Source organism: Rhinatrema bivittatum, chromosome 1, assembly GCF_901001135.1.
Source record: "Rhinatrema bivittatum chromosome 1, aRhiBiv1.1, whole genome shotgun sequence".
Classification (NCBI taxonomy): Eukaryota; Metazoa; Chordata; class Amphibia; order Gymnophiona; family Rhinatrematidae; genus Rhinatrema; species Rhinatrema bivittatum.
This window is the reverse complement of record NC_042615.1, coordinates 590,950,233-590,975,728: the sequence shown is the minus strand read 5'-3', so window position 1 is coordinate 590,975,728 and position 25,496 is coordinate 590,950,233. Positions and strand designations below refer to the sequence as shown.

The window sequence follows — 25,496 nt, the reverse complement described above, 5'->3', positions numbered from 1 at the left end:
ATTGATAGGGATAGGGCACTGTGTGCAGGAAGATCACAACACCCCTGGTGTCAGGGTTAGGGCACTGTGTGCAGGAAGATCACAACACTCCTGGTATTAATTAATAGGGATAGGGCACTGAGTGCAGGAAGATCATAACACCCCTGGTATCAGGATTAGGGCACTGTGTGCAGGAAGATCACAACACTCCTGGTATTAATAGGGATAGGGCACTGTGTGCAGGAAGATCACAACACCCCTGGTGTCAGGGTTAGGGCACTGTGTGAGGAAGATCACAACATTCCTGGTATTAATAGGGATAGGGCACTGAGTGCAGGAAGATCATAACACCCCTGGTATCAGGGTTAGGGCACTGTGTGCAGGAAGATCACAACACTCCTGGTATTAATAGGGATAGGGCACTGTGTGCAGGAAGATCACAACACCCCTGGTGTCAGGGTTAGGGCACTGTGTGCAGGAAGATCACAACACTCCTGGTATTGATAGGGATAGGGCACTGTGTGCAGGAAGATCACAACACCCCTGGTGTCAGGGTTAGGGCACTGTGTGCAGGAAGATCACAACACTCCTGGTATTAATTAATAGGGATAGGGCACTGAGTGCAGGAAGATCATAACACCCCTGGTATCAGGGTTAGGGCACTGTGTGCAGGAAGATCACAACACTCCTGGTATTAATAGGGATAGGGCACTGTGTGCAGGAAGATCACAACACTCCTGGTATTGATAGGGATAGGGCACAGTGTGCAGGAAGATCACAACACCCCTGGTATCAGGGTTAGGGCACTGTGTGCAGGAAGATCACAACACTCCTGGTATTAATAGGGTTAGGGCACTGTGTGCAGGAAGATCACAACACCCCTGGTGCCAGGGTTAGGGCACAAGTTCTAGTCACATTGACTGATCACATTACTTTTTTTGTCAAGCTACCAACTGTTTCCATTTCCCATCCCCCATATACTGTCAGTGGGAACCTTGGTAACATGAATAAATAAGAGGGCAGCCAATAGGAATACATATTCATTCCTAAACTGACCTTAACTGACCTCAAAAGTGTCAAATTGTATCATTTTCTGTTAGTGCGCACTAACTGGGAGTTAGTGCGCTAACTCCCAGTTAGTGCGCACTAATCGGAAAAAACAATTTTTAACGATTTTTTAACTAAAAAATCGAGCCAAACACGATTTTCTTCTCCTGCCAGACGATTTCAATCGTTAAGACGATAGGGCACACGATTCACATCCCTAATATATATATATAGCTAACTACTTCAAGGGCCTTGTAGATAGTCAGTCAGTCTCTCCCTCCCTCTCTTTCGTTCTCTCTCTCTCTCTCTCTCTTTTCTACCCCTTCAGTTAATGCAGTAATACCTATGCATAGCACACATTGTGATAATTACGCTATTACCATAAAACATACTCTTTTCCTATCGCATGTGATATTTACAGCAGATTGATAAATCTAGGCCTTAGTCTCCCAGACATAAAACACCATCCTGCCACCAAGATACTCCTCTCTGTCAGTGCAATTTAATTTGTACCCTGGTATAGCCCTATCCCATTGGTTATCCTCTTTGCACCATGTCTCTGAGATGCCAATGTCTATGGAGTCAATTTTAAAAGGAGTGCATGTGCATTTCCCAGAGTGCATATATGGACACGCTGATTTTATAACATGCACGCACGTTATAAAATCTGATGGCTGTGCATACATGCGTGCCACATTTTAAAATCCATGCGTGCATGTGTGGGTGGCTTGCGACTTGCGCGCACGGGGGGTGAATTTTACAAAGCAATGCACAGCGACACAATTGGGCCTTCCTCAGTTCCCCCTAGTCTGTTCTAATTAAGGAACAGCCTGGGAAGGAACTTTCCTACACCTAACTCTATCCTTCCTCCCTCTTCCCCTCTCCTCCCCTCCCCCTAATCCTACCCTAACTATCCCTAATTTTTTTATTTTAATACTTACTGCTCCTTCGGAGCAGAAGTAATCTGCTAGCGCTGGCTGTCTGCTGGTGTTCTTTCCCGGGACAGTGACTAATGGTGCTTTTCTGGCCTGCCCCCCGGGCCGCCCCTTTTCCCTTGGCTGGCACTTCTAAGCGTATCGTGGTTTACCTATTTAAAACAAACCTCACAAACTTCTGTTTGTTGCCTGCCTTTCTACCTATTTAAAACAAAACACATAAACACACTAAAATATACCCCTATAATTTACTTCTCCCCAATACTTTTTAAGTTTTAAAAATTTCTCTATGCAGTACTTACTGCTTCTTTCCAGCCACCAGCAAGGTGATCCTCTCCTTTCAGTGCTCCCACTCCTTTTTGGTTGTACAGTTTCAGCTAGGCTACACCACCTACTTACTTACTACTATTACTGCCGCTACTACTACTACTACTTCTATTACTACTACTACTTCCACTACTGGTACTACTATTACTACTACTTCCTCTTCTACTACTTCTACTTCTTCTTATTTCCTATTGGTTATTTCCAAGTGACTCCGGCTGACTCTTGTTGGAGCGAGGCTGCTGGGCTCATTGGTCTAATCCATCATGGTATTTCTTATGTTCTTACATGTGAGGAAGTACTAATTTTAGCTCTTACATTTTAAGGTGATAGTGGGCTTGTGTTAACATGCATGTTAAACCTTAGCACACTGATTTTAGCAAAATGGCCTTAATGTACATGTTAAAGTTTATTGCATATGCTTAAATGTATGTTCCAAGTCACTTTTATTTACTAGAATATAAGCTGGTTTTAGAAATATTCTGGTTGCCTGCAGTTGCACTGAATCATGCATTTCTGCTTGCTTTTAGGTTTTCAACCTTTTCCAGCACAAGAGTCTTGGAGTACAAATGAATCTTCGTGTGACGAAGCTTGTTCTACTTCATGAGACACCAGTAAGAAAGCATTGAATTTTGTCAGGCCTGTTACAGTTTGGTTATAGAAAGGTTATTCAGACACTTTGCAGGCAATATTTACCTGCTTTTCATGTGGGTAAAATTCTCTGGAAGATAGCTCATATAGATTTGAAAATCCAATCCATTCATCTTATTTTCTAATCCCACCCAAAATGCACCACCTGCAATGCCTCTCTTAAATGTGGCTAAAGGTTCATGAGTTGTAAAACGGCATGCATACTTTTTGCTGCTTTGGAGGAGGGGTGCAATTTTTAAAACTGAAATTTTACTCAAGTAAATATAGTAAAAGCCTCATTATGTGGCATGCATAGGAACAGTCCATGATGTTTAATGTCAGCATACCAGTACCCCAGACCGTAAAAGATGAGGCCCAGCATTGGCTGTCTGCAGAATTCAATACTCTTTTTTTTTTCCCTGCCCTGTTGTCAAAGCGGAGAGTGATGTTTCAGTTATGCTAAACCATCAAGGCTAATTTGTTACAGGTAGTAATCACCCATGCCTTCTGGTTAAGGGTACTATTTGCCATTCAGTGCAGGTTACCTGCTTGCACCCTTTTCTTTATTATCATCCTCAAGCCTTTAAGGATCCACAGTGCTTATCCCATGTCCTTTTGAATTCATTTACTGTTTTTGTCCTTACCACCGCTTCTGGAAGGGCATTCCATGCATCCACCAACTTCTCTGTGAAAAAATATTTCCGTATGTTAGTTCTGAGTTTCTCCTCCCCCCTGGATTTTCATTTTGTGACCCCTAGTTTTTCCAACGAAAAGGTTGAAAGTTTGTGCATCGTTAAATCCTTTTAGGTATCTGAAGGACTTTTATCATATCCCCCTGCACTTCCTCTCTTCCAGGGTGTTCATATTCAAATCCAGCATCTCCTCATAAATCTTCCAATACAGATCCCACACTATTTTGATCACCCTTTTTTGGATCGCCCCCATCCTGTCTCTATGTTTTTTGAGAAACGGGCTCAGTACTGAACACAGTACTCCAGGGGAGGCCTCATAAGAACCTGAACACGGGCATTATCACCTCCTTTTTCTTACTGGTTATTCCTCTCTCTGTGCATCCCAGCATTCTTCTGGGTTTAGCTATCACCATGTCACATTGCCTTGCAACCTTCAGATCATCAGACACTATCACTCCAAGGTACCTCTCCCAGTCCACTCACATTAGTCTTTCACCCCCCCCCCCCCCCCCCCCCCCAATCACATATGGTTATTTTGTATTACCGCAACCCAGATACATAATTCTGCACTTCTTGGCTTTGAATCCCAGCTGCCAAATCCTTGACCATTCTTCAAGTTTTCTTTCATTACTTTTCATTCTCTCTACCCATTCAGGCATGTCCACTCTGCTGCAGATCTTAGCATCTTCCGCAAATAAGACAAACCTTACCTTCTATCCCTTCTGCAATGTCAGCTCACATAGATATTGAACAGAACTGGTCCCTAAAGCAATCCCTATGGCACTCTGCCATTACACCTGTCAGTCAACCAGTTTAAAATCCTCACTACTACCTTGGCACCCACTCCCAAGCTTCTCATTTTTTTTTCAATTTTTTATTTATGAATTTTCAATTTATACAGTCATAATTACCAAGACAGTAATAGCAGAACAAGAAAGAAACATTTGAATAAGAAATATACATAATATTGTTTGAAATACAATAAAAATAATTCTTGTTCCTCCTAACTACAGGAAAAATTAAGGATATCCTCTGTGAAACTTTTTATGAGCGAAACTAATTGAAATCTTAACCTAACCAGAAAATGTTATGGGATTTCCATCAATCTATATTAACCAGCTGCTTTCACCCCTAGAAAATTTATAAGTTGTTCTAGTTTTAGGAATGAGTAATTTTTCCCCTCGCTCTTGATGATACATCTACAGGGGTATTTTAATAAAAAGAATCCTCCTTTATCTACTACCTCTTTTCTAAGTAGTAGAAAACTCTTTCTGCAGAGCTGAGTAGACCTTACCAAATTCGGAAAGATCCATATTTTTTGTTCATAAAAAGTTTTTGATCTATTGCAAAAAAAAGATTTAAAGTATAACATCCTTATCAGTAATAAAGGCAAACTGTAACAACAATGTGCCTCTATTTTTTATTTCTATCTTTCCTTGCGATGTTTGCAACAGATCAGAAATATTTGTGAATTCCTGATGTTCTTGAGAATTTTATATTTGATCTAATTTTGTTGGAACTTTTTTCCTTATGCCTATATAAAAAACCCTTACTATAACTGGATGGTTAACCTCTGGTATATTTAGAATTTGCGTGAGATATTCTTTAAAAAGTTCCCTTGGTCCCAATTGATCTATGATGGGAAAATTTATTACCCTTAGATTTAAGGCCCTTATATTATTCTCCAAAACTCAAATTTCCTTTGGAATTCTTCTTCCATTTTAATTTGATGTTGTTGAATTTTCTCTATCTGCACACATCTCTTATCTAAATCTTTAATTTCTTTTTGTTGTTCCTCTACTTTCTCCAAATTGATCTTTAGGGAATTCTTTATTTCCTTAACTTCTTCCATAATGTTTCCTATTGAACCATCTAACTTTGCTATAAAATTCCATAGATTTTCTAAAGTAATGGTAGGAGGCTTTAATATCACTGATCTAACAGTGTCCCGTTCCCTAGTTCCAATTAATTTCCCAATAGGAGTACTTTCCTTTTTTGGAAATGATAAAGAGATATCAATATCGGATTCTTCCAATGATTCGGCTAGGGCTGGTGCCATTTGTACTTCAGTCTCAAGGAATTTTACATCTTTCAATTCCTCATTTCCTCCTGGTACAACCGGAAGGGACGTCCCTTCGCTACCGGGTGGGGGTGATGTCTCCGGTGACCTGGACTCAATGATGTTTCTAAGACCATGGATGTAGGAATTCGCTCCACTCCCTCCTCCAATGCGGACAGTCCATCGGGGTTTACAATTGGAGATCCTAGCCATTCTGATACACTTCGTTGCCCAGAATGAACATTTGGTAAATTTGAGGAAAGCCATAGCTTCTCATTTTTTTTGCTAAACTCCTATGTGGGACCATATCAAAAGCTTTACTAAAATCCAAGTAAATCACATCTAGTGCTCTTCCTCAGTCCAATTTTCTAGTCACCAAATCAAAGAAATCAATCAGATTTGTCTGAGAGGAATTTTCCCTGGGGAAACCATGCTGCCTCGGGTTCAGCATCCTACCGGATTGTAGATAGTTGATTATCCTTTCCTTCAGCAGAGCCTCCATTAATTTTCCCATGGCCGAGGTGAGGCTAACCAGTCTGTAGTTTCCAGCCTCCTCTCTGCTCCCACTCTGGTGAAGTTGGACAACCACTGCTCTTCTCCAATCTCACGGCACCACTCCCATTTCCAAGGATCTATTGAACAGGTCTTTCAGCAGACCCGCCAGCTCATCTCTGAGCTCCCTCAGTTTCCTGGGATGTAGCTCATCTGGCCCCATGATCTTGTCCACTTTCAGTTTTCCTAGCACTTCCTATACATTCTCTTCTGTAAATGGAGTTTCGTCTGTTTCATCCCCATCTACGTTCCTGTCAACCAGCAGCGATCCTTCTCCAGGGCCTTATTTAGTGAACATTAAACTGAAGTATTTGTTTACTATTTCTACCATTTCTTCATTTCTCGCCACACATTGCTCCTTGTTGCCTTTCAATTTCACTATACTCCTTCCTTCCTTCACTATACACTTCCTTCCTTCTCTGATATATCTGAAAAATGTTTTGTAACCTCGCTTTTCCTCTTTAGCCATTCTTTCTTCCGCTTGACCTTTTGCTTTCCTGATTTCTTTCTTTATCTCCTTCAGTTTCACCAGATATTCTTCCCTGTATTCCTCTTTTTGGGATCATTTATACTTCTTGAATGATGTTCTTTTTGCCTTTAATTTTTCATCCACATCCTTTGAAACCAGATCGGTTTCTTATTCCTCTTACTTTTTACTTTTCTAACATACAGATTTGTTGCCTTTGTAATAGCGCCTTTTAATTTATCCCACAGTTGTTTCACATCTCCCATTTTCTCCCAGTCTTCTAGTTCTTCTCCTAGTTGAAGGCTGTTCATTGTTCTTTGTCTTTTCAGATATATATGTCACATTTGACACCATATGTCATGAAATTGTGTCTTTGCTCAATTGGTCTAGGGGGAATGGTTTCTCTGGATTATTTATTTTCTTTCTAGAAAGAATGCAGCAGGTGACTCTGGGGAGTATTTAATTGCTAATCTGAGAGATCACTGAAGTCAGGCGTCCCATAATGTTCTTCCTTGTCAGCTGTCCTATTTAATGTCTATTTGCAGCCATTGTGTAAGCTTTTGCTTTCCCTTGGTATTCGTTATAGAATCTATGGGGACTACATCCATTTGTATTTTCCCAATGATTTGGATGAGGCCTTCTCCTTTGCACAGCCTAGTGACTCCATGGAGGCCATAAATTATTGGATGATGTTGAACAAATTGGTGTTGAATCTCCAGAAGACTGAGGTTCTCTGGGTGGGTTGCTGACCTCCCCCCACAATGGTAGCTAAAGACCTTGGGATGCTTCATGACTCCAGTCTATCATTTAGGAGTCAGATAAAAGTTACAGCAACATCTACTTTTTATAAACTTTGTTTAGTGAGGCATCTGAAATGTATTTTGTGTGAGGCTGATTTTCATAGTTGTGCTGTCATTGGTCTTAAACTCTATTGACTATTGCAGCATTCTTTATGTAGAGCTCCCTAACTTTGGTTATTGCAGCTGGTGCAAAATGCGGTAGCTAGGTTAATCTGTGATAATAGGCTCCATGACAGGGTTACACCCAGTCTGAAAGATCTCCATTGGTTACCGGTATAGTCAATAATTCAATTTAAAGTACTCACCATGATTCATGAAGTTATTCATGGTAAGGGCCCTCTTTATTTGAGGGAAGTATTGGTATCTTATGTACTTGGCCAGGAAAGCCCTATTAGGAGATCAATATTTTCACAAGATTCAATTCTGAGAAACCCATAACAGAGCCTTTTCATTTATAGGTCTTGTATTGTGGAACTCATTCCATGTGAGCTTCTGGAAGAAACTGATTATTTATCTGTTAGGAAGCAGGTTAAAGGCTTATTGCTTTCCCAGGCATTTAGTTCTGGTATATGAAGAATACACTTATTCTTCTTATTGATCTAGGTCATTTTTATAAAGGAATGTTATTTTTAGGTTCTTGTTCCTGTTGGTCTGACACTATTGTTTTATCATTATGTATGTACTGATTATACTGAATGTAATTTTTTAAATAAATACTGCCTTTGGCTGTATAAGTGAGGTTACACTTACAGGAATAAGATAGTAATAATATTTCCAGATACTAAGTAATTCAGGAGGTGAGCTTGACAGTCACCTAAAATTAGAATATTGTTTGTCTTGCAGCTTTCTTGGTATCTTCTGGTGCAATTTCACTGCAGCTATTAAGACACAAAGAAACCAGTATAACATTTTTTCCTGGGTGTGCCTTGTATTCAACAGGTGAATAGACAACACTCTTTAGTACTCTTGCTTGCATGAATTTTCCCATCACTACCAGCTTGACTCTGTGTGCTTGCTGTATTTGCATCTGTAAGCAAGGCCAGGCCATCCCTGTTCTGCTTAAAGCCAGATGCACCAACTTCCTCTGTGCCAGCCAGGGTAGAAATTGGCAAACAATGCCAAAAAAAAGTCCAGTGTCAGTTTTATGGATCTGATTTTATACCGTACTCCTGAACAAATTTCTTGAAAAATGCACAATATTTTTCAATTGCCTCGTGATCAGCAGAATGTTTTTCTCCTGACATATCAAGCTTTCTGATACTGTGGAAAATTTTAAAGTGAGTGAACAACCCATCTGAAAAATTGCAGACTTTGGTAATTTCCGTTTGTTGATAGAAGTCTTTTACCTTTTTCATCAGGATTGGGTGACAAACTGGAGCTTCCTGTGAATCTTTTAAAGCAAATCATTCATTCAATATTTTATTTAAATGTTCCAAATTTGGTTTGTGCAGAGTACAGCACTGATTAGTTGCTTTGGTTGTCTCAGAATTTGTCACAAACTCTCAGCCTTGATATTGTAGATAGTAGATCAGCAGACATTGAATTCCTGCATACATCTTCTGTTTTCTCCTTTCTCCATATGATTACTTATGTTTATTTTCTATGTGATTGTCAATAAAACACACATTTCTGTCATTCGCTGGTTGATGGAGTACCGGTAGCCATAGCTGCAGGATATGAGAGATTGGCATTTTTCACCTAGAAAAAAAAAGTACTGTACTGACATGTGATGTGGGGTCCTCTTTACCACTTACCCCCAGAGCTGCCCCTTACCCTCAGTGCTCTCGCTTCTCCCTTATCTTTTAAATGTTAACATAAATTGCCAGCAGTCCCAGCTCAGTGTGTGGCCATGGGGCCGTGAAGGAGTGTGTGGAAGATTTCCCTAATCTGAAGAAAGCCCCACCTCTGTGCATTCCTGGAAAATAAAAGATGCTGGTTATTCGAGCTTTCTGGTTGGTTGAGTGCTAGATAATAGGACTTTTACTGTAGGTTTTCACCCATGTAAATGCCTTTGAATATTTTCGTCCACAAGGAGAGTAGTGTAACTCTCAGTTTACCATATTGGTGATAGAAATTACATTTTTTTTATCTTTTGCTCAATAGAACAGAGAGTCTTATTGGATGGTAAAATGTCTGTCTGTTGCAGTTTATCTTTTTATATGTGTTCCAGTCCCTCCCCCCCAGTCCTTATAACTTTGGAATGTGGTTCATGACAAAGTTCACAATATATCTTGAGTTCACTGGACCCCCCTTCACCTCCTCAACTTTGCACCTCAACTGTCCTTTACCTTGTGTTTCCCTTTCTTCACTAATGTCACAGAGAAGGAAACTGGTCATTATGTCTCCTGCTCCAAATTCACTACTACTTCCTTTGACTCCATTGTCACCTGCCTCCTCAGCTCTTTTTCCCCTTTGGTCATCCCTTCCATCTGCCATATGCTCCATCTATTACTTTCCACTGCAGATGTTCCTGCTGCCTTCAAACATGCTGTGATTACATCATTCCTCGAAAACCTTCACTGGACCCTACCTGCTCTGCTAACTATTGTCCTGACAGGGGCCGCAAAGGAGCTCATTAGGGGTGTGCATTCGTTTTGAACTTATATGTAAAACGCTACTTTTTTTTTTTTTAACTTAAAAAAAGTGATGAGGCAAAAACGATCGGATTTCCAGCGTATTCAACATAGCTATGTTGAATACGTTGGAAATCGCGATAGTTGATCCTAAATAAAAATTTAAACCCCTCACCTTCCTTAATCCCCCCAAGACTTACCAAAACTCCCTGGTGGTCCAGCGGGGAGTCAGGAAGCCATTCCTCTATTCCTTTGCGAGGAGCACGTGACGTCCGCGTCACGTCGGAGTGACGCGGCCGTCACGTGGTCCACCGCGGTTCCGCTCCCGGACCCCTCGTTGGACACAAACGGAACTTTTGGCCAGCTTGGGGGGGCCTCCTGACCTCCCCAAGCTGGCCAAAAGTTCCGTTTGTGTCCAACAAGGGGTCCGGGAGCGGAACCGCGGTGGACCACGTGACGGCCGCGTCACTCCGACGTGACGCGGACGTCACGTGCTCCTCGCAAAGGAATAGAGGAATGGCTTCCTGACTCCCCGCTGGACCACCAGGGAATTTTGGTAAGTCTTGGGGGGGGGGGATTAAGGAGGGTGAGGGGTTTAAATTTTTATTTAGGGAACCGGTGCACGTATGGACATAGACTCAACTTATGGAATTCTCCATATGTCCATATTGACCGAAATTGACCCCCCTTTTCGACTTATGGACTTATGAACATAAACTTTTTGTCTGCACATCCCTAGAGCTCATCCCACGTGGCTGAAGACAAGGCCCTGAGAGAGTGCCTCTGTGTGTGTGAGTGCCTGCCTGCCTGCCTGTGAGAGTGCATGTGGGGAATGTTTGTGAGAATGAAAATGAGTGAGTGGGTGTGACAGAGAGGATAATGTTTGTGTGGCTCCTATCTCCCCAATCCACAGCAATCTCAGGTTGACTGGCTATCAGGTATAGAGAGCAGGAGATTTTTTAATCTTTATTTATTTTAATTTTGGGATGTTATTTGATGTGTCTGCTGTTTTTAAATATTTTATTGGTGTTTGGGGAAATAGTAAAATGATTTATGTGAGTTTTTAATTATTGAATGCTCTAATTGTGAGCTGTTTTGAAATATTTATTCTTTTTATTAGTATGGTTGTACCATAATGAATGATGTTTTATATTACTTGATGTTTGGTGTTTTTTGAGAAATAGTGGTGGTACATTTTTCCATTGTTGCACTGCATAATACTGTTGCGCTTGTTAAATTTTCCAGTTTAGTTTTTGTCTCCATGTTTCTATATCTACTTTATGGTCTCTTTTATTATTTTGTAATTTGTAAGCATCTTTCTATGTTCTACATGTGTGAGGTGCTCTGCTAGCACAGATGAGGCCAACTGGTGTCTCGTGAGCTTTATGCACTGGCTGTGCCATCAGTGAATCTCCTGGAGAGTGTGGGTACTGACAGTGTGTGGATGGTGTCTGTGTACGTGGGGGGGGGGGGGGGGGGGGTCTTTTTTCTGAGTGTGTGTGTTTATATGCATGGGGGGGTCTTTGTGTCTAAGAGAAAAGTTGGCTTTTTCTTTCGTGTATGTGGGTGTCATCTCTCACTCATTTGAATAGTTTAAATGTGCCACTTTAATAAATGCGTTCTGTAGCATTTTTAAACATGTTCTGTAATACATGCAATTTCAGGCATTTTCCAACAAAATATGTAATGCTCACAGGGTAATGTAACCAAAACATTTTGCTTACAAAATGTTTTCCTCACAGCGACCCAGTCCTTAGAGGGGACATTGGTCTAGTCATTCACATTCCACTATTGTTTAGACACTGTTTCTGATGCAACAGTAAGTTTGGTAACTCAATTTTCAAGGGTCTCTTTAAGCAAAAGAACCCAATTCCATCCACTCAAAACCTATTACCTTTATTTTTAGATTATCTTCCATGAAAAAGAATATTCAGTCTTGCACTGATGGTTTCATTTTCTCTTTTGGTTTGAAAGACAACCCTTAACTATGGATTCCTTTTCCTGCTGGTCAACGAAAGCAAAGTTGCCTACCTATAGCATACATTCCCTGAGGAGCGCAGGATAAGCAGCCACATAAACTCGACCTCCTCCTCCTCTTGGAGATGGCTTCTTAAATCTTTGACTGAGTGGAAGTCCATTGCCTGCCGGGAAAAACTTTCTAGGCTTTTCTTTTGCTTTTGAGAAGCTCCATGGCACATCAGCACCGTTGATCTCATCCAGTTGTGGGGCTGCCTATCCTGTAGTCCTCAGAAAACAGCTGTTACAGATGAGCAACTTTTCTTTCTTGTTTGTCTTTGATTGTTTTTTGAGTACAGGATGACACTTTTGAACTGCGTTTGTGGCTTGCTATCTTTTTTGAAATCTCAACACCACATAACACTTTCCTTTTATTGTAATCAAGTGTTCTTCCTTTTGAAAATATTGACCTTCATTTAAAAATTGTATGTATAAATGTGATCTCATTTATCACAAATATTTGTAATCAAGCACCAACCAGGAAGAAGCAATAGTGTTTCTTCTTTTGTAGCACTCAGTGTACTCTATGCTCAATAATGTGGAAATTTTAAAGTAAAATTATATAATAAAGTTGAAATCTCAAATTTTCAGACAGACATGTACATTGGGCATCATGGTGAAAAAATGCTAGAGAGTTTTTGTAAATGGCAACATGAAGAATTTGGCAAGAAGAACGATATACATTTAGAGATATCCAAAAGCTGGGGAGACGATATGCCATCAGTAGATGCAGCCATTCTTATAACAAGGTAAGTTCATAAAATGTAGTCTTGAAAGTAAATGATATTTTAGGTGGCAGTGGCTGAATACACAGAGATTTGATTGTAGCTTTGAAACTTTCAAGGCTTGGGTATGTGAAATTCAGGTAATTTGATGACATAACACTTTTAGGGACTGTTGATAAGGATGCCTGGACATATAGCTGAAGTTAATTAAGTGAGCGCCATGGATTTGGCCTGGAGCTAGGTAGCATGATCTAAGGTTGCTTTAACCTATGGGCAAAAGGGAGAGCTTCTCTGAGCTCTGCGTGCCAGAGTGCCCATTTGATGAGCATAGAGGGTTTTTGCCCCCGATGACTCTATTGATCAGTGCCCAGATTTCAGTCAGCAGAGAATAGCCTTCTGCTTCATACTCCTGCCCTTCCTTTTCCAGGCAGCCTGCAAGGAACAGAAGAAGAGGGGGTGAGCCTAGAGCAGAGAAAAGAAAAACCCTCCCTAATCCAGCTGCTTTCTCCTGTTATTCACTGGAAGGAGGGTAGGGAGTGAACCTGGAGGAAACACTGCAGAACTAAAAATAGCTTCTCTGTTCTCTAAATCAGGTCCCTCTCTATTCTTGTTCCCCATCTTCCCTCCTATCTTCAGGGAACAGGAAGGGATGGGAGAACAGATCAAAGAATTTAGTTTTTGTCTGCATATTTCTATTTCTAATTTTTGGCCATTTATTCTGTATATCGTCAGGGTCTATATTTTGCATCTGTGACCAAGGTCAGGTATTGTGCAAGCATGAAGTTTCTGTGCAGAAGTCTGTAGTATTCTGGCTTGTTCTTTTTTCCCAGTAGGAAGTATGTGAGTCTTCTGATCCCAGCTGAATATCTGCAGTGTTGCCTTTTTGTATAGATTGTTGCTGTTTGAATTCTGGGAGTCAGTAATATTTTGGTATGGCAGGTTTGCTATAGGTTCCGAGCAATTTTTTTTTTGCAGGGTTTTGTTACTTTACACACTATCTGATAAAGGAGGGAATTTTTATCACTGTTAATGAAGTGACCACTGAATTCAAAATATTTCTATGGTGAATAGTAATGGGCAAAATGCAAAAGAAGAGATTGTCCTGTTCATTCATTTCAAAGCAATAACGATCGGCTAATACACAATATGTATGCTGTATATTAACTAGGTCCACTTATATATTTTTTGCATTTTTCAATCAATGCAAGTAAAAATAAAATCATTCAGATTGTTTTGGATACTTGTGAGAACTGCATTATGTGTGAACAGAAAAACCATTAATAAAAACAATTAGCGATACTTAGCTTGTGTATCAGACTTAAAGGCAACCTCAACATGGATCCATGTTTTGAAGGATGTCTGCTTCAAGGGCATTTAAATCCTTTATAAAGCTCATTCGTGGTCAGTCCTTCATTCGCTGAGCATTTCAGAAGTGATACAAGATATATTTATAAATGTTTGACCCTAAAAACTTCTTTATATATATCTATAAGAAAAAGTACACGCTAAAAAGAGTGGAACAAAAGCACTTAACTTGCATGAAAAGCTTATATATTGTAAAAATATAAATACATTTATTGCAAAAAATATTTTAATCATAAATATGTATCAGACAGAATATTCACATGTCAAGTAGAAAAAACTACATGGCACTGGTACATCACAATTCTAATAATTCTATAAAAAAAAAACAACATAGAAAAACAGTATAAAGAGCAACTGAAAAATGAGCAACACATTTGTATCTTACAATGTAACATTCATTCAATGTGTTACCCAAAAGAACTAAAGGAGGAAAAATACCTTGTAACATATTGTTGCCATGGCTCTAATAGTAAATACATCAACAGATTAAGGTTATATATATACACAAAGGGGCGGATTTTGAAAGGGTTACGCGCGTAACCCCGAGAATCCACTCCTGCGCGCGCCGAACCTATTTTGCATAGGCCCAGCGACGTGCGCAAGCCCCGGGATGCGCGTATATCCAGGGGCTTGAAAAAGGGGGTGAGGAGTGGGAGGGGCTGGAGCTTCCAGGCACAGCGGACATTTGCTGCTGTGCCTGGGATTGCAGGCCGGCCATGGGCCGGTGCGCGTAACCTACGCAGGCGCAACTTATAGGATAAAGGTAAGGGGAGGGGGTTAGGTAGGGCTGGGGGGTGGGTTAGGTAGGGGAAGGGAGGGGAAGGTGGGGGCGGAAAGAAAGTTCCCTCCGAGGCCGCTCCAAATCGGAGCGGCCTCGAAGGGAACGGAGGAAGGCTGCATAGCTCGGCGCATGCAAGGTGCAGAAGTGTGCACCCCCTTGCGCACGCCAACCCCAGATTTTATAACATGTGCGCAGCTGCGCATGCATGTTATAAAATCAGGCATACATTTGTGCGCGCCGGGTTGTCCGCACAAATCTACGCCCGTGCGTAAATCTTAAAATGTGGTCCATAATGTTACCATAAAAAACTAGAGAAACTGAAGACAGATGTTCCTCCTAGGTAAGTAATTAGAATGTCTCAAGTGCAATATTAAAATATGGCATACATTTTCTATTTATTAACAACAAAAGCTGAGAAATATTCACTTGGATTAGCTGTTACAATAAACTACATTTTCAATGACCTAAGCCCAGGTGTTCCTCTTAGGGATGTGAATCGTTTTTCAACGATTAAAATTATCGTCCGATAATGTTTATATCGTCTTAAATCGTTATAGAACACGATACAATAGAAATTCTAACGATTTATCGTTAAAAATCGTTAAATCGTGTTAGTGCGCACTAACTCGAGTTAGTGCGCACTAACTCCCCGTTAGTGCGCACTAACTCGATTTAGTGCGCACTAACTGAAAATGATACAAATAAACACTTTCCAGGTCACTGAAGGTCAGTTAGGAATGAATATGTGTTCCTATTGGCTGGCTGCCCTCTTATCTATTGATGTTACCAAGGTTACCACTGAGGTGATGGTTGGGGGGATGGGAAATGGAACTGGAAACTAACGAACACCAACAGAAAATGAAACAAAGTGTTCACACTTCCCAGGTCAGTAAAGGTCACTTAGGAATGAATATGTATGTATGTATTCCTATTGGCTGGCTGTGCTCTTATCTATTGATGTTACCAATATGGTTGGGGGGATGTGAAATGGAAACAGTTGGAAGCTTGACAAAAAAAGTAATGTAATGATCAGCACTCACGTGACTAGAACTTGTTTGTTTATTATTTTTGTTAGCAGGCACCTGAAATGCTAGTGCATGTTGAATTTGCCAATCACTGTGCATTTTAGAAAGGTGGTCCTGGCTGGAACTGTACACAGTTCAAATATATGTAATTGATTGTTGGTAAGTGTATTTTTTAAGTAGCCACACTGGCACCAGTATGTTTACTTTTCCTCCTACTTAACTCACTAGCTCAGCTTTGTAAGAAGGGCTTCTCTGCTTGTGTGTTGTTTTTGTTTGGTGTGAGGAGAGCAGAAACATCAGATCTTTATTCAATCTACTACAGTCATCTCTTACAGTGCCCTATCCCTATTAATACCAGGAGTGTTGTGATCTTCCTGCAAACAGTGCCCTAACCCTGATACCAGTCTGAGACAGCTCCCTTGCTGCATTACTAGTGAGAGGCTGGCTTCACAGACAGGGGGGAGCTGCCTGACCCTCACTCCTGACTTCCCCCATGTCCCAGCTAGTGAATGGTGTGTGGGTGAGGGGGGGGGGTGGATGGTGAAGTCTGAGACAGCTCCCTCCCTGCATTACTAGTGAGAGGCTGGCTTCACAGACAGGGGGGAGCTGCCTGACCCTCACTCCTGACTTCCCCCATGTCCCAGCTAGTGAATGGTGTGTGGGTGAGGGGGGGGGGGGAGGATGGTGAAGTCTGAGACAGCTCCCTCCCTGCATTACTAGTGAGAGGCTGGCTTCACAGACAGGGGGGAGCTGCCTGACCCTCACTCCTGACTTCCCCCATGTCCCAGCTAGTGAATGGTGTGTGGGTGAGGGGGGGGGGTGGATGGTGAAGTCTGAGACAGCTCCCTCCCTGCATTACTAGTGAGAGGCTGGCTTCACAGACAGGGGGGAGCTGCCTGACCCTCACTCCTGACTTCCCCCATGTCCCAGCTAGTGAATGGTGTGTGGGTGAGGGGGGGGGGGGAGGATGGTGAAGTCTGAGACAGCTCCCTCCCTGCATTACTAGTGAGAGGCTGGCTTCACAGACAGGGGGGAGCTGCCTGACCCTCACTCCTGACTTCCCCCATGTCCCAGCTAGTGAATGGTGTGTGGGTGAGGGGGGGGGGGGAGGATGGTGAAGTCTGAGACAGCTCCCTCCCTGCATTACTAGTGAGAGGCTGGCTTCACAGACAGGGGGGCGCTGCCTGACCCTCACTCCTGACTTCCCCCATGTCCCAGCTAGTGAATGGTGTGTGGGTGAGGGGGGGGGGGTGGATGGTGAATTCTGAGACAGCTCCCTCCCTGCATTACTAGTGAGAGGCTGGCTTCACAGACAGGGGGGAGCTGCCTGACCCTCACTCCTGACTTCCCCCATGTCCCAGCTAGTGAATGGTGTGTGGGTAAGGGGGGGGGGAGGATGGTGAAGTCTGAGACAGCTCCCTCCCTGCATTACTAGTGAGAGGCTGGCTTCACAGACAGGGGGGAGCTGCCTGACCCTCACTCCTGACTTCCCCCATGTCCCAGCTAGTGAATGGTGTGTGGGTGAGGGGGGGGGGTGGATGGTGAATTCTGAGACAGCTCCCTCCCTGCATTACTAGTGAGAGGCTGGCTTCACAGACAGGGGGGAGCTGCCTGACCCTCACTCCTGACTTCCCCCATGTCCCAGCTAGTGAATGGTGTGTGGGTAAGGGGGGGGGAGGATGGTGAAGTCTGAGACAGCTCCCTCCCTGCATTACTAGTGAGAGGCTGGCTTCACAGACAGGGGGGAGCTGCCTGACCCTCACTCCTCCGGGGTATTGTGATCTTCCTGCACACAGTGCCCTATCCCTGATACCAGGGGTGTTGTGATCTTCCTGCATGCAGTGCCCTATCCCTATTAATACCAGGAGTGTTGTGATCTTCCTGCACGCAGTGCCCTATCCCTATTAATACCAGGAGTGTTGTGATCTTCCTGCATGCAGTGCCCTATCCCTGATACCGGGATGTGTGCAAGAAGATCACAACACCCCCAGTATCAGGAATAGGGCACTGTGTGCAGGAAGGTCACAACACCCCTGGTATTAGGGATAGGGCACTGTGTGCAGGAAGATCACAACACTCCTGGTATTAATAGGGATAGGGCACTGTGTGCAGGAAGATCACAATACCCCTGGTATCAGGGTTAGGGCACAAGTTCTAGTCACATTGACTGATCACATTACTTGTTTTGTCAAGCTACCAACTGTTTCCATTTCCCATCCCCCATATACTGTCAGTAGGAAACTTGGTAACATGAATAAATAAGAGGGCAGCCAATAGGAATACATATTCATTCCTAAACTGACCTTAACTGACCTGAAAAGTATCAAATTGTATCATTTTCAGTTAGTGCGCACTAACTCCCAGTTAGTGCGCACTAACTCCCGTTAGTGCGCACTAACTCGAGTTAGTGCGCACTAATCGGAAAAAACGATTTTTAACGATTTTTTAACTAAAAAATCGTGCCTAAGACGATTTTCTTGCCCTGCCACACGATTTCTATCGTTAAGACGATATGGAAAACGATTCACATCCCTAGTTCCTCTTGGGTAAGCTGTTACAATATCCCATTGAAAAAAAGGTGTTTCTCACAAAAGCTGTTGCAATATCCCGACAAGGTCCTTGTTTCGCCAAACTGGCTTCCTCAGGGGAAATAACGGATAATCTGGACACCCCAAATTACTTATCATGCTTCCCCATGCTACAGCAGGGAGAACCTAAGGATCTACCTGAGATTAGAGAGCCTGTAGGCTTAGTAAATGACTTGAAGTTAAACGCTGTCTGTACTAGATATACAAATCATGCTCACAGTACTTAATACAACATCGTTACGAGAGACCTGTTAGAAGAAAAATGAATTCACTATTAAGAAAAACCGCTGAGACTTCTTGCGCTTTAATGAATCCCTTCAACTTAAAACATCAATCCTCAAAGAGGGAATTTACAGGCATTCACCAAATAACAAACTCGCGCCCATCAGGCTAAGCACACAACTGCAACCTCATACATCCGCCAGACCCATCAGAAGCGCCTACAAAGGCACACTTTATGCCCCACCTGCAAAAACACTACTAGGGAAAAGAGCACTATCTTCAGCAGGCCCCCACCAGTGGAACGCGCTCCCCCCAGATCTAAGACTTGAACCCAGTCATCAGGCGTTCAAAAAAAAACTAAAAACCTGGCTCTTCCGCCAAGCCTACCCAGACACTTAACGCAGCCTAGATGCCCGCATTCTTGCGTAATATACAATAGAGTTTTCAATCCAATCAACGCTTCCACATGTTACCCCATTAAGATAATATGCTTTATTGTATATACTGCACTTATTACTTTGCATTTTTTCTGTTTTAATGCATTACTTTTACCTTCATTTATTTTAGCTCATTTTCAAATCTACCATACCCATTGTTATTTATCGCTATAATATGATATTGATATCAAAAGTTTTTCCTTCTCTTGTAACTATCTCTATACCTTGTTACAGTTGGACGTTGTTATTATAGTTTTATAGTTATATGTAAAGCCTGTTGTCTTCAGTTATATGTAAAGCCCCTTCCGTTTGGGCATCTCACTGTTTTATGTAAACCGGAGTGATTTGTATCTGATACAAGAACTTCGGTATATAAAAATTAAAAATAAATAAATAAATAAAATATATAGAACAAACAAAGGGGTACGACTGTACTTACCCTATTTTCCTTCATCCCATAGTATACCCGCTCCTATATGCAAGAAATATTACCCTAAAACACTGAAATAAAACTATTTGTGACAATACTAACGAGTAACGACGTCGCGTGTGACTATTTTTCTAAGAATTTAGTGGTATTTACAAAACAAACTTGCTTCAGATACCCTCTAATAAATAAGAAGTGTCGATTGAAAAAAATCCCAAAAGTTTGTTGTTAGCGACTTGTCCTGTTGTAAGAGTTCTTAGATGCATCCCAACAATTTATCAGTTCAAATTCATGATTTACTAATGAGCTATTTGTGCTAAGGAGAAATGTTGTTATAGAATCTTTACTGGGAGTTTTACTAAGCCCCGACAAAGGCTCATTGTTTTTCCGAAAACAGCTTCATCAGGGGGAACAGATGATGTTTGTAAGATCCAGGATAACAGCACTTAAATCAAGAGGACTGGGTTATGTTCCACACAGACAAATCAAATTTAGTGGTAGAATGTGAGTTTTAGGAACAAAAGTGGTTTGCACGGGGTTTTAAATCGCCATAGAGATGTTCCAGTATATTACAGAAATCTATCTCATAGCAGTTCTTCCTCTAAAGGAATATTTCTTGTATATCTAACACTGTTCCCTTTTCTTTTCTGATTTGTACATATTGGGGTAGATTTTCACAAAGCGCGCCTTAGCGTACTTTTGTTGGCGCATCAGGCGCAAACAAAAGTACGCTGGATTTTAGTAGATACGCGCTTATCCGCTAAAATCCTGGATCGGCGCGCGCAAGGCTGCCGATTCCGTGTAGCCGGCGCGCGCCGAGCCACACATCCTGCCGCCGTTCCCTCCGAGGCCGCTCCGAAATCGGAGCGGCCTCGGAGGGAACTTGCTTTCACCCTCCCCTCACCTTCCCCTCCCTTCCTCTATCTAACCCACCCCCCCGGCCCTATCTAGACCCCCCCTTACCTTTGTCGGGGGATTTACGCCTCCTGGAGGGAGAAGTAAATCCCCGCGCGCCAGCGGGCCTCTAGCGCGCCGAGACGGGACCTGGGGGCTGTTCTGGAGGGCGCGGCCACGCCCCCGGACCACCCCGGCCCGAAACCACGCCCCGGGCCCGTCCCCGAAACGCCGCGCCGATCGGCCACGCCCTGACACGCCCCCGACACGCCCCCTCGAAAAACCCCGGTACTTACGCGAGTCCCGAGGCTCTGTGCGCGCCGGTAGACCTATGTAAAATAGGCACACCGGCGTGCAAGGCCCTGCTCGTGTAAATCCGGGCGGATTTACGCGAGCAGGGCTCTTGAAATCCGCCCCATTATTTCGGGAACTATTATAATATTGTTTTTCTACCTTTTTTGCTGTACAATATATATATATGGAACAAAGATTACAATTTTAAAAATGTCAAATTATGTGTTTTTACGGTATTGTACTGGGAGGACTTGTTGTAGAGTCATAATGATTGAGTTTCTTTATTAAAACCTTATAAAGGTGGGGTGGGGGGAGTGAGCTAAAGCTGAAAGTTCACCTAGGCTGGCTAATACTCTTGCACCAGCTTTGCCCACTGTGCAAATTCCTTAACACCAGCAGCATCAGTCAACATCAGGCCTGTACTAACAGTTTCTAGCTCTCTACATGGATTTCTTGTCTGACAGGAAGCCTGTGCAGGAAGAGTGGATGGAGCTCATGAGTCTGTGCTGACTGCTGCCGCTGGTTTCAGTTAGAAGTAGAGGTCCAGAGAGAAGGGGAAGAGGAGGTCCATTTGGGAGGGAGTGAGGGGAAGCAGCCCTGTTTCTTGGACCCATCCTTTGATTTTATAACCTCACCTGGGGTTATGACTCTGAGTTTGGGAACCGCTGCATTATTACAATATTATTGAGAAAATCATCAGGGAGAATGAAATCAGCCTAATAAAATAAAGGTTTATAAATTAATTTTATTTATTTCAATTTCTTAACTGTTTGCCAAACTACTGCTCAAAACAGTTTACAGTAGTTTACATAAAATATATCAACTTTATCAATAAATAATACAATAAAAACATAAAATATCACAAAAACAGCAAATCATGCAGCAGTTAAACAATTCACAAATAAGACACAATTAATACAAATCAAACCAACAAAATCCAAAGCATTGGATAACTTCATATTAAAACTAAACTAAAAATACTTAGTGCTATCAGCATAGGCTATCATACTGTAAGATTCTCTATATCATCATCATCATCATTTATTTATGTCATGCCTTTCCAGACAAGGGAGTTCAAGGCATGTAACATCATACAATATGAAATAAATATGATGTACATGTTATAGCACATTGTATAAAAAAGAGGATAGTATAGTACATATGTTTGTATATGAGAAATCATGTGTTAGAAAACAGCGGGCAGTTGATAACCAAAGATCAATATGGATAGATGATTTGTGCATAAATTTGTAGGGATAGATAGGTATAGTGATATATCTGAGAGGATTAATGGATTTGAGTTCTATATTACAGAATTTATAGGGTGTTTTGAGGTTATGCATAGAGGGGTAGATTTTCACAAAGCGTGCCTTAGCGTACTTTTGTTGGCGCATCTGGCGCAAACAAAAGTACGCTGGATTTTAGTAGATACGCGCGTAGCCGCTAAAATCCTGGATCGGCGCGCGCAAGGCTGCCGATTTCGTGTAGCCGGCACGCGCCGCGCCGAGCCGCGCAGCCTGCCACCATTCCCTCCAAGGCCGCTCCGAAATCGGAGCGGCCTCGGAGGGAACTTGCTTTCGCCCTCCCCTCACCTTCCCCTCCCTTCCTCTATCTAACCCACCCCCCCGGCCCTATCTAGACCCCCCCTTACCTTTGTCAGGGGATTTACGCCTCCCGGAGGGAGAAGTAAATCCCCGCGCGCCAGCGGGCCTCCAGCGCGCCGAGACGGGACCTGGGGCGGTTCCGGGGGGGCGGCCACGCCCCCGGGCCTGCCCCCGAAACGCCGCGTCCCGCCCCAAAAACGCCGCGCCAATCGGCCCCGCCCCCGACACGCCCCCCTCGAAAAACCCCGGGACTTACGCGAGTCCCGGGGCTCTGCGCACGCCGGTAGGCCTATGTAAAATAGGCACACCGGCGCGCAAGGCCCTGCTCGTGTAAATCCGGGCGGATTTACGCGAGCAGGGCTCTTAAAATCCGCCCCAGAGTTTGTAGAAAAGTTTGTGTTATTGGTAAATGCTTCAAAGAGCTTTTTCCTGAAAGATAGGAGATCAGAGCAAGTCTGATGTGGGGCAGTAGAGAACTCCACAGTGTTGCGACCCAACCTATGAAAGAAATCAAGAGAATTAATAAGTTGTGATCTCCTGGGACATTCCCATTCCAAAGAAAAGCTTGATGCTAGAAATTGGACATGTTGGTAAAGGAGAAAAAACAACATTATTGATAGAAGTGACAGTACCAAACATGCAACCAGAGACCAAGACAACGAGGTAGAAAGATACAAAAATAGTCCCACTTCTATTGGACACCACAGTCCTGATTTAAAAAAATACTTACAAGCACAATTTAGTATATTGCCTATGCATATTACATCCTATGAACTCCAGAAAGAGGCTCTTTTTGGCACAATGTAAGTATTGAGAAGAGCATTAGCAGTCAAGTTAAGGGATTGAGATTATCCCTAACATATCGTGTTTTAGGAATTAAATTAATTCCTATCATGGTATGTACAAAACGCATTTGGAGACATTGCTTGGGGCAGAAAATACTAAAATAGTGTTCAAAGCTTGTCTAAAATCTGTAATATAAGATGACAAGCAAAGTTCTTTAGCAAACTGCTTCCACATTCTGGGGGCCACAAATGAGAAACATTGCTCCCACGAATGAGCTCATCAAATTCTTTTTTACTATTGGTAAATATAACAGGTTCTCATTCTATAAGTTTAATGAACAAGGTCCATACTTCACTAACTTCTCTGTCAGGTAAACTGGACCCATATCCATGTAGCATTTCAAAACTAAGGATGAAGGCTTTAAATTAACCTGTGTTTCTACAGGGAGCCAGTGTAAATTAGGGATGTGCATTGCTTGCTACATTTGTTTCATTCATTTCATCAGTACATGCTTATCTCAAGAATGGATAGGCGTGCCTAAACAAATGCTTTGTGCATATGTACATGTCGACTACATACATGATCACCATCTGTTTTGGTGTGCCTACTGCCGAAATAAATGAAATGACTAAAGCAACAAATGCACATCCCTAGTGTTAATCACGCAGGACAGATGAGATGTGATGTCTATATCTACAAGCTGTCAACTTGTGTATTGGGCATTTTGAAGGGTTTTTTTTGTTATAGTTTTAGGTAATTCCAAAAGCAAAATATTGCTATAGTCTACACATTGTCACTTGTAGTGTATCTATAAGCCTGTCTTCAACCTCTCTATGAAACTCAAACAATGAATTGGAATGTTGTAATTTTGGTTAATATATTAAGGTACAGAACAAGGCAAGTAATTCCAATTATCAGCATTTTTTCTAGAGGTAATCAGTCCCTCAGAGATAGCTTGATATGAAGATAACTAGTTTCAACTTGTTTTCGAGCCAAATGTTTGAAATGAAACTTAAAGTGAGTGTAAATGGTTCCATATTTGGTGCTATTTGTCCAGCTAAGTTCTGATTTAGCTAGACAAATAGTAGGATTTATTTATTTTAAAAATTTAGATTCTGCTCATATCACATAGTTCAAGGTGGATTGCAACCAATACGTATATAATCTATATAAATAAAAATGTAAATGTTCGTTTGTTCAAAATCTTAAATCTCTGAAAGTTCTTCACCGATTGCTTTGAAATTTTGACACAACGTTGCATTCGAATACTCGCGTGTTTTTATATACCTATATTATATAGATGTCACACCTGTGATAGGTAAAAACATGCTTTTTGGGAAAAACAGCGCCATCTGTTGGACATAAAAGCAACACATGCTATCTACAATATGAATGGGCTTTGACCGAAGGACTGCACATGCGCAGTAGAGAGCAGCTCTACCGCGCATGTGCGGACCATAGAGCTCTGCGCTACGTGCTAGGTGTCACAGAGGGGAGGAGAAAAGGGCAGACGAGTCGCCGCTCCGAGAAATGGCTCAGCCCGTTCCTCCGCTGCTGGGGAAGGGGGAGGGAGTAGGGACTGCCGGACAGTTTCACACAGGAGGAGGAAAGGGTAAAAGAGTAGTCGAGCCAGTCCATCCACCGCCGGGGAAGGAGGGGAGGGAGTTGGGACGGCCGGAGCAGAGCTAATGCGCATTGTGAAATTAAACCAGACTGAGCCACGGCAACACGTGGCCGGGTACAGCTAGTTAAAAATAAATAAAGACTAATATAAAGCAACATCAATAAAATATCTACCTACCTACTAACTGTCTAACATTTGGGATCCTGCTAGGTACTTTTGATCTGAATTGTCCACTATTAGAAACAGGATACTGGGCTTGATTGACCCTTTATCTGACCCAGTATGGTGTTTCTTATGATTTAAAAATTAAGCTATGCTCAGCAAGAGCCACATAACTGGCTAATTTTTTTATCCAGCTAAGGGGGTCATTTATCAAAGTGCTATATGGCACTTTCGCATGCAAAAATGCCTCTAACTCATGCGAAAATACCATAATGCATGGTGTGATGAAAAAGAGGAAGATATTGGGGTGGGAGTTTTGGTCAAGTGGGCTGGGTTCACAGTTTTGTGAAGCCATATTGCATGGCTTTAACATGAATGTCAACTACACCTTTTTCTTTTGTGTAAATCTGTGTGATAGGGCTCCAGCCTAGCTATCAGGGCCCTCCTACCACCACTGGGGGTGGGGGAAAGAGAGATGGGGAGAGAGAG

General features: G+C 42.4%; 1 protein-coding gene across 1 annotated transcript in view; it reads left to right on the top strand.

Annotated features, from left to right (window-relative positions):
* ADAMTS19 (ADAM metallopeptidase with thrombospondin type 1 motif 19) overlaps window positions 1–25,496 on the top strand; it is a 465,279-nt gene that overhangs the window by 70,033 nt on the left and 369,750 nt on the right. The window contains exons 5-6 of the mRNA XM_029619011.1: window positions 2,816–2,899; window positions 12,665–12,822. Coding sequence (XP_029474871.1) covers window positions 2,816–2,899; window positions 12,665–12,822 — 242 coding nt within the window. The remainder of the gene's footprint in view (window positions 1–2,815; window positions 2,900–12,664; window positions 12,823–25,496) is intronic.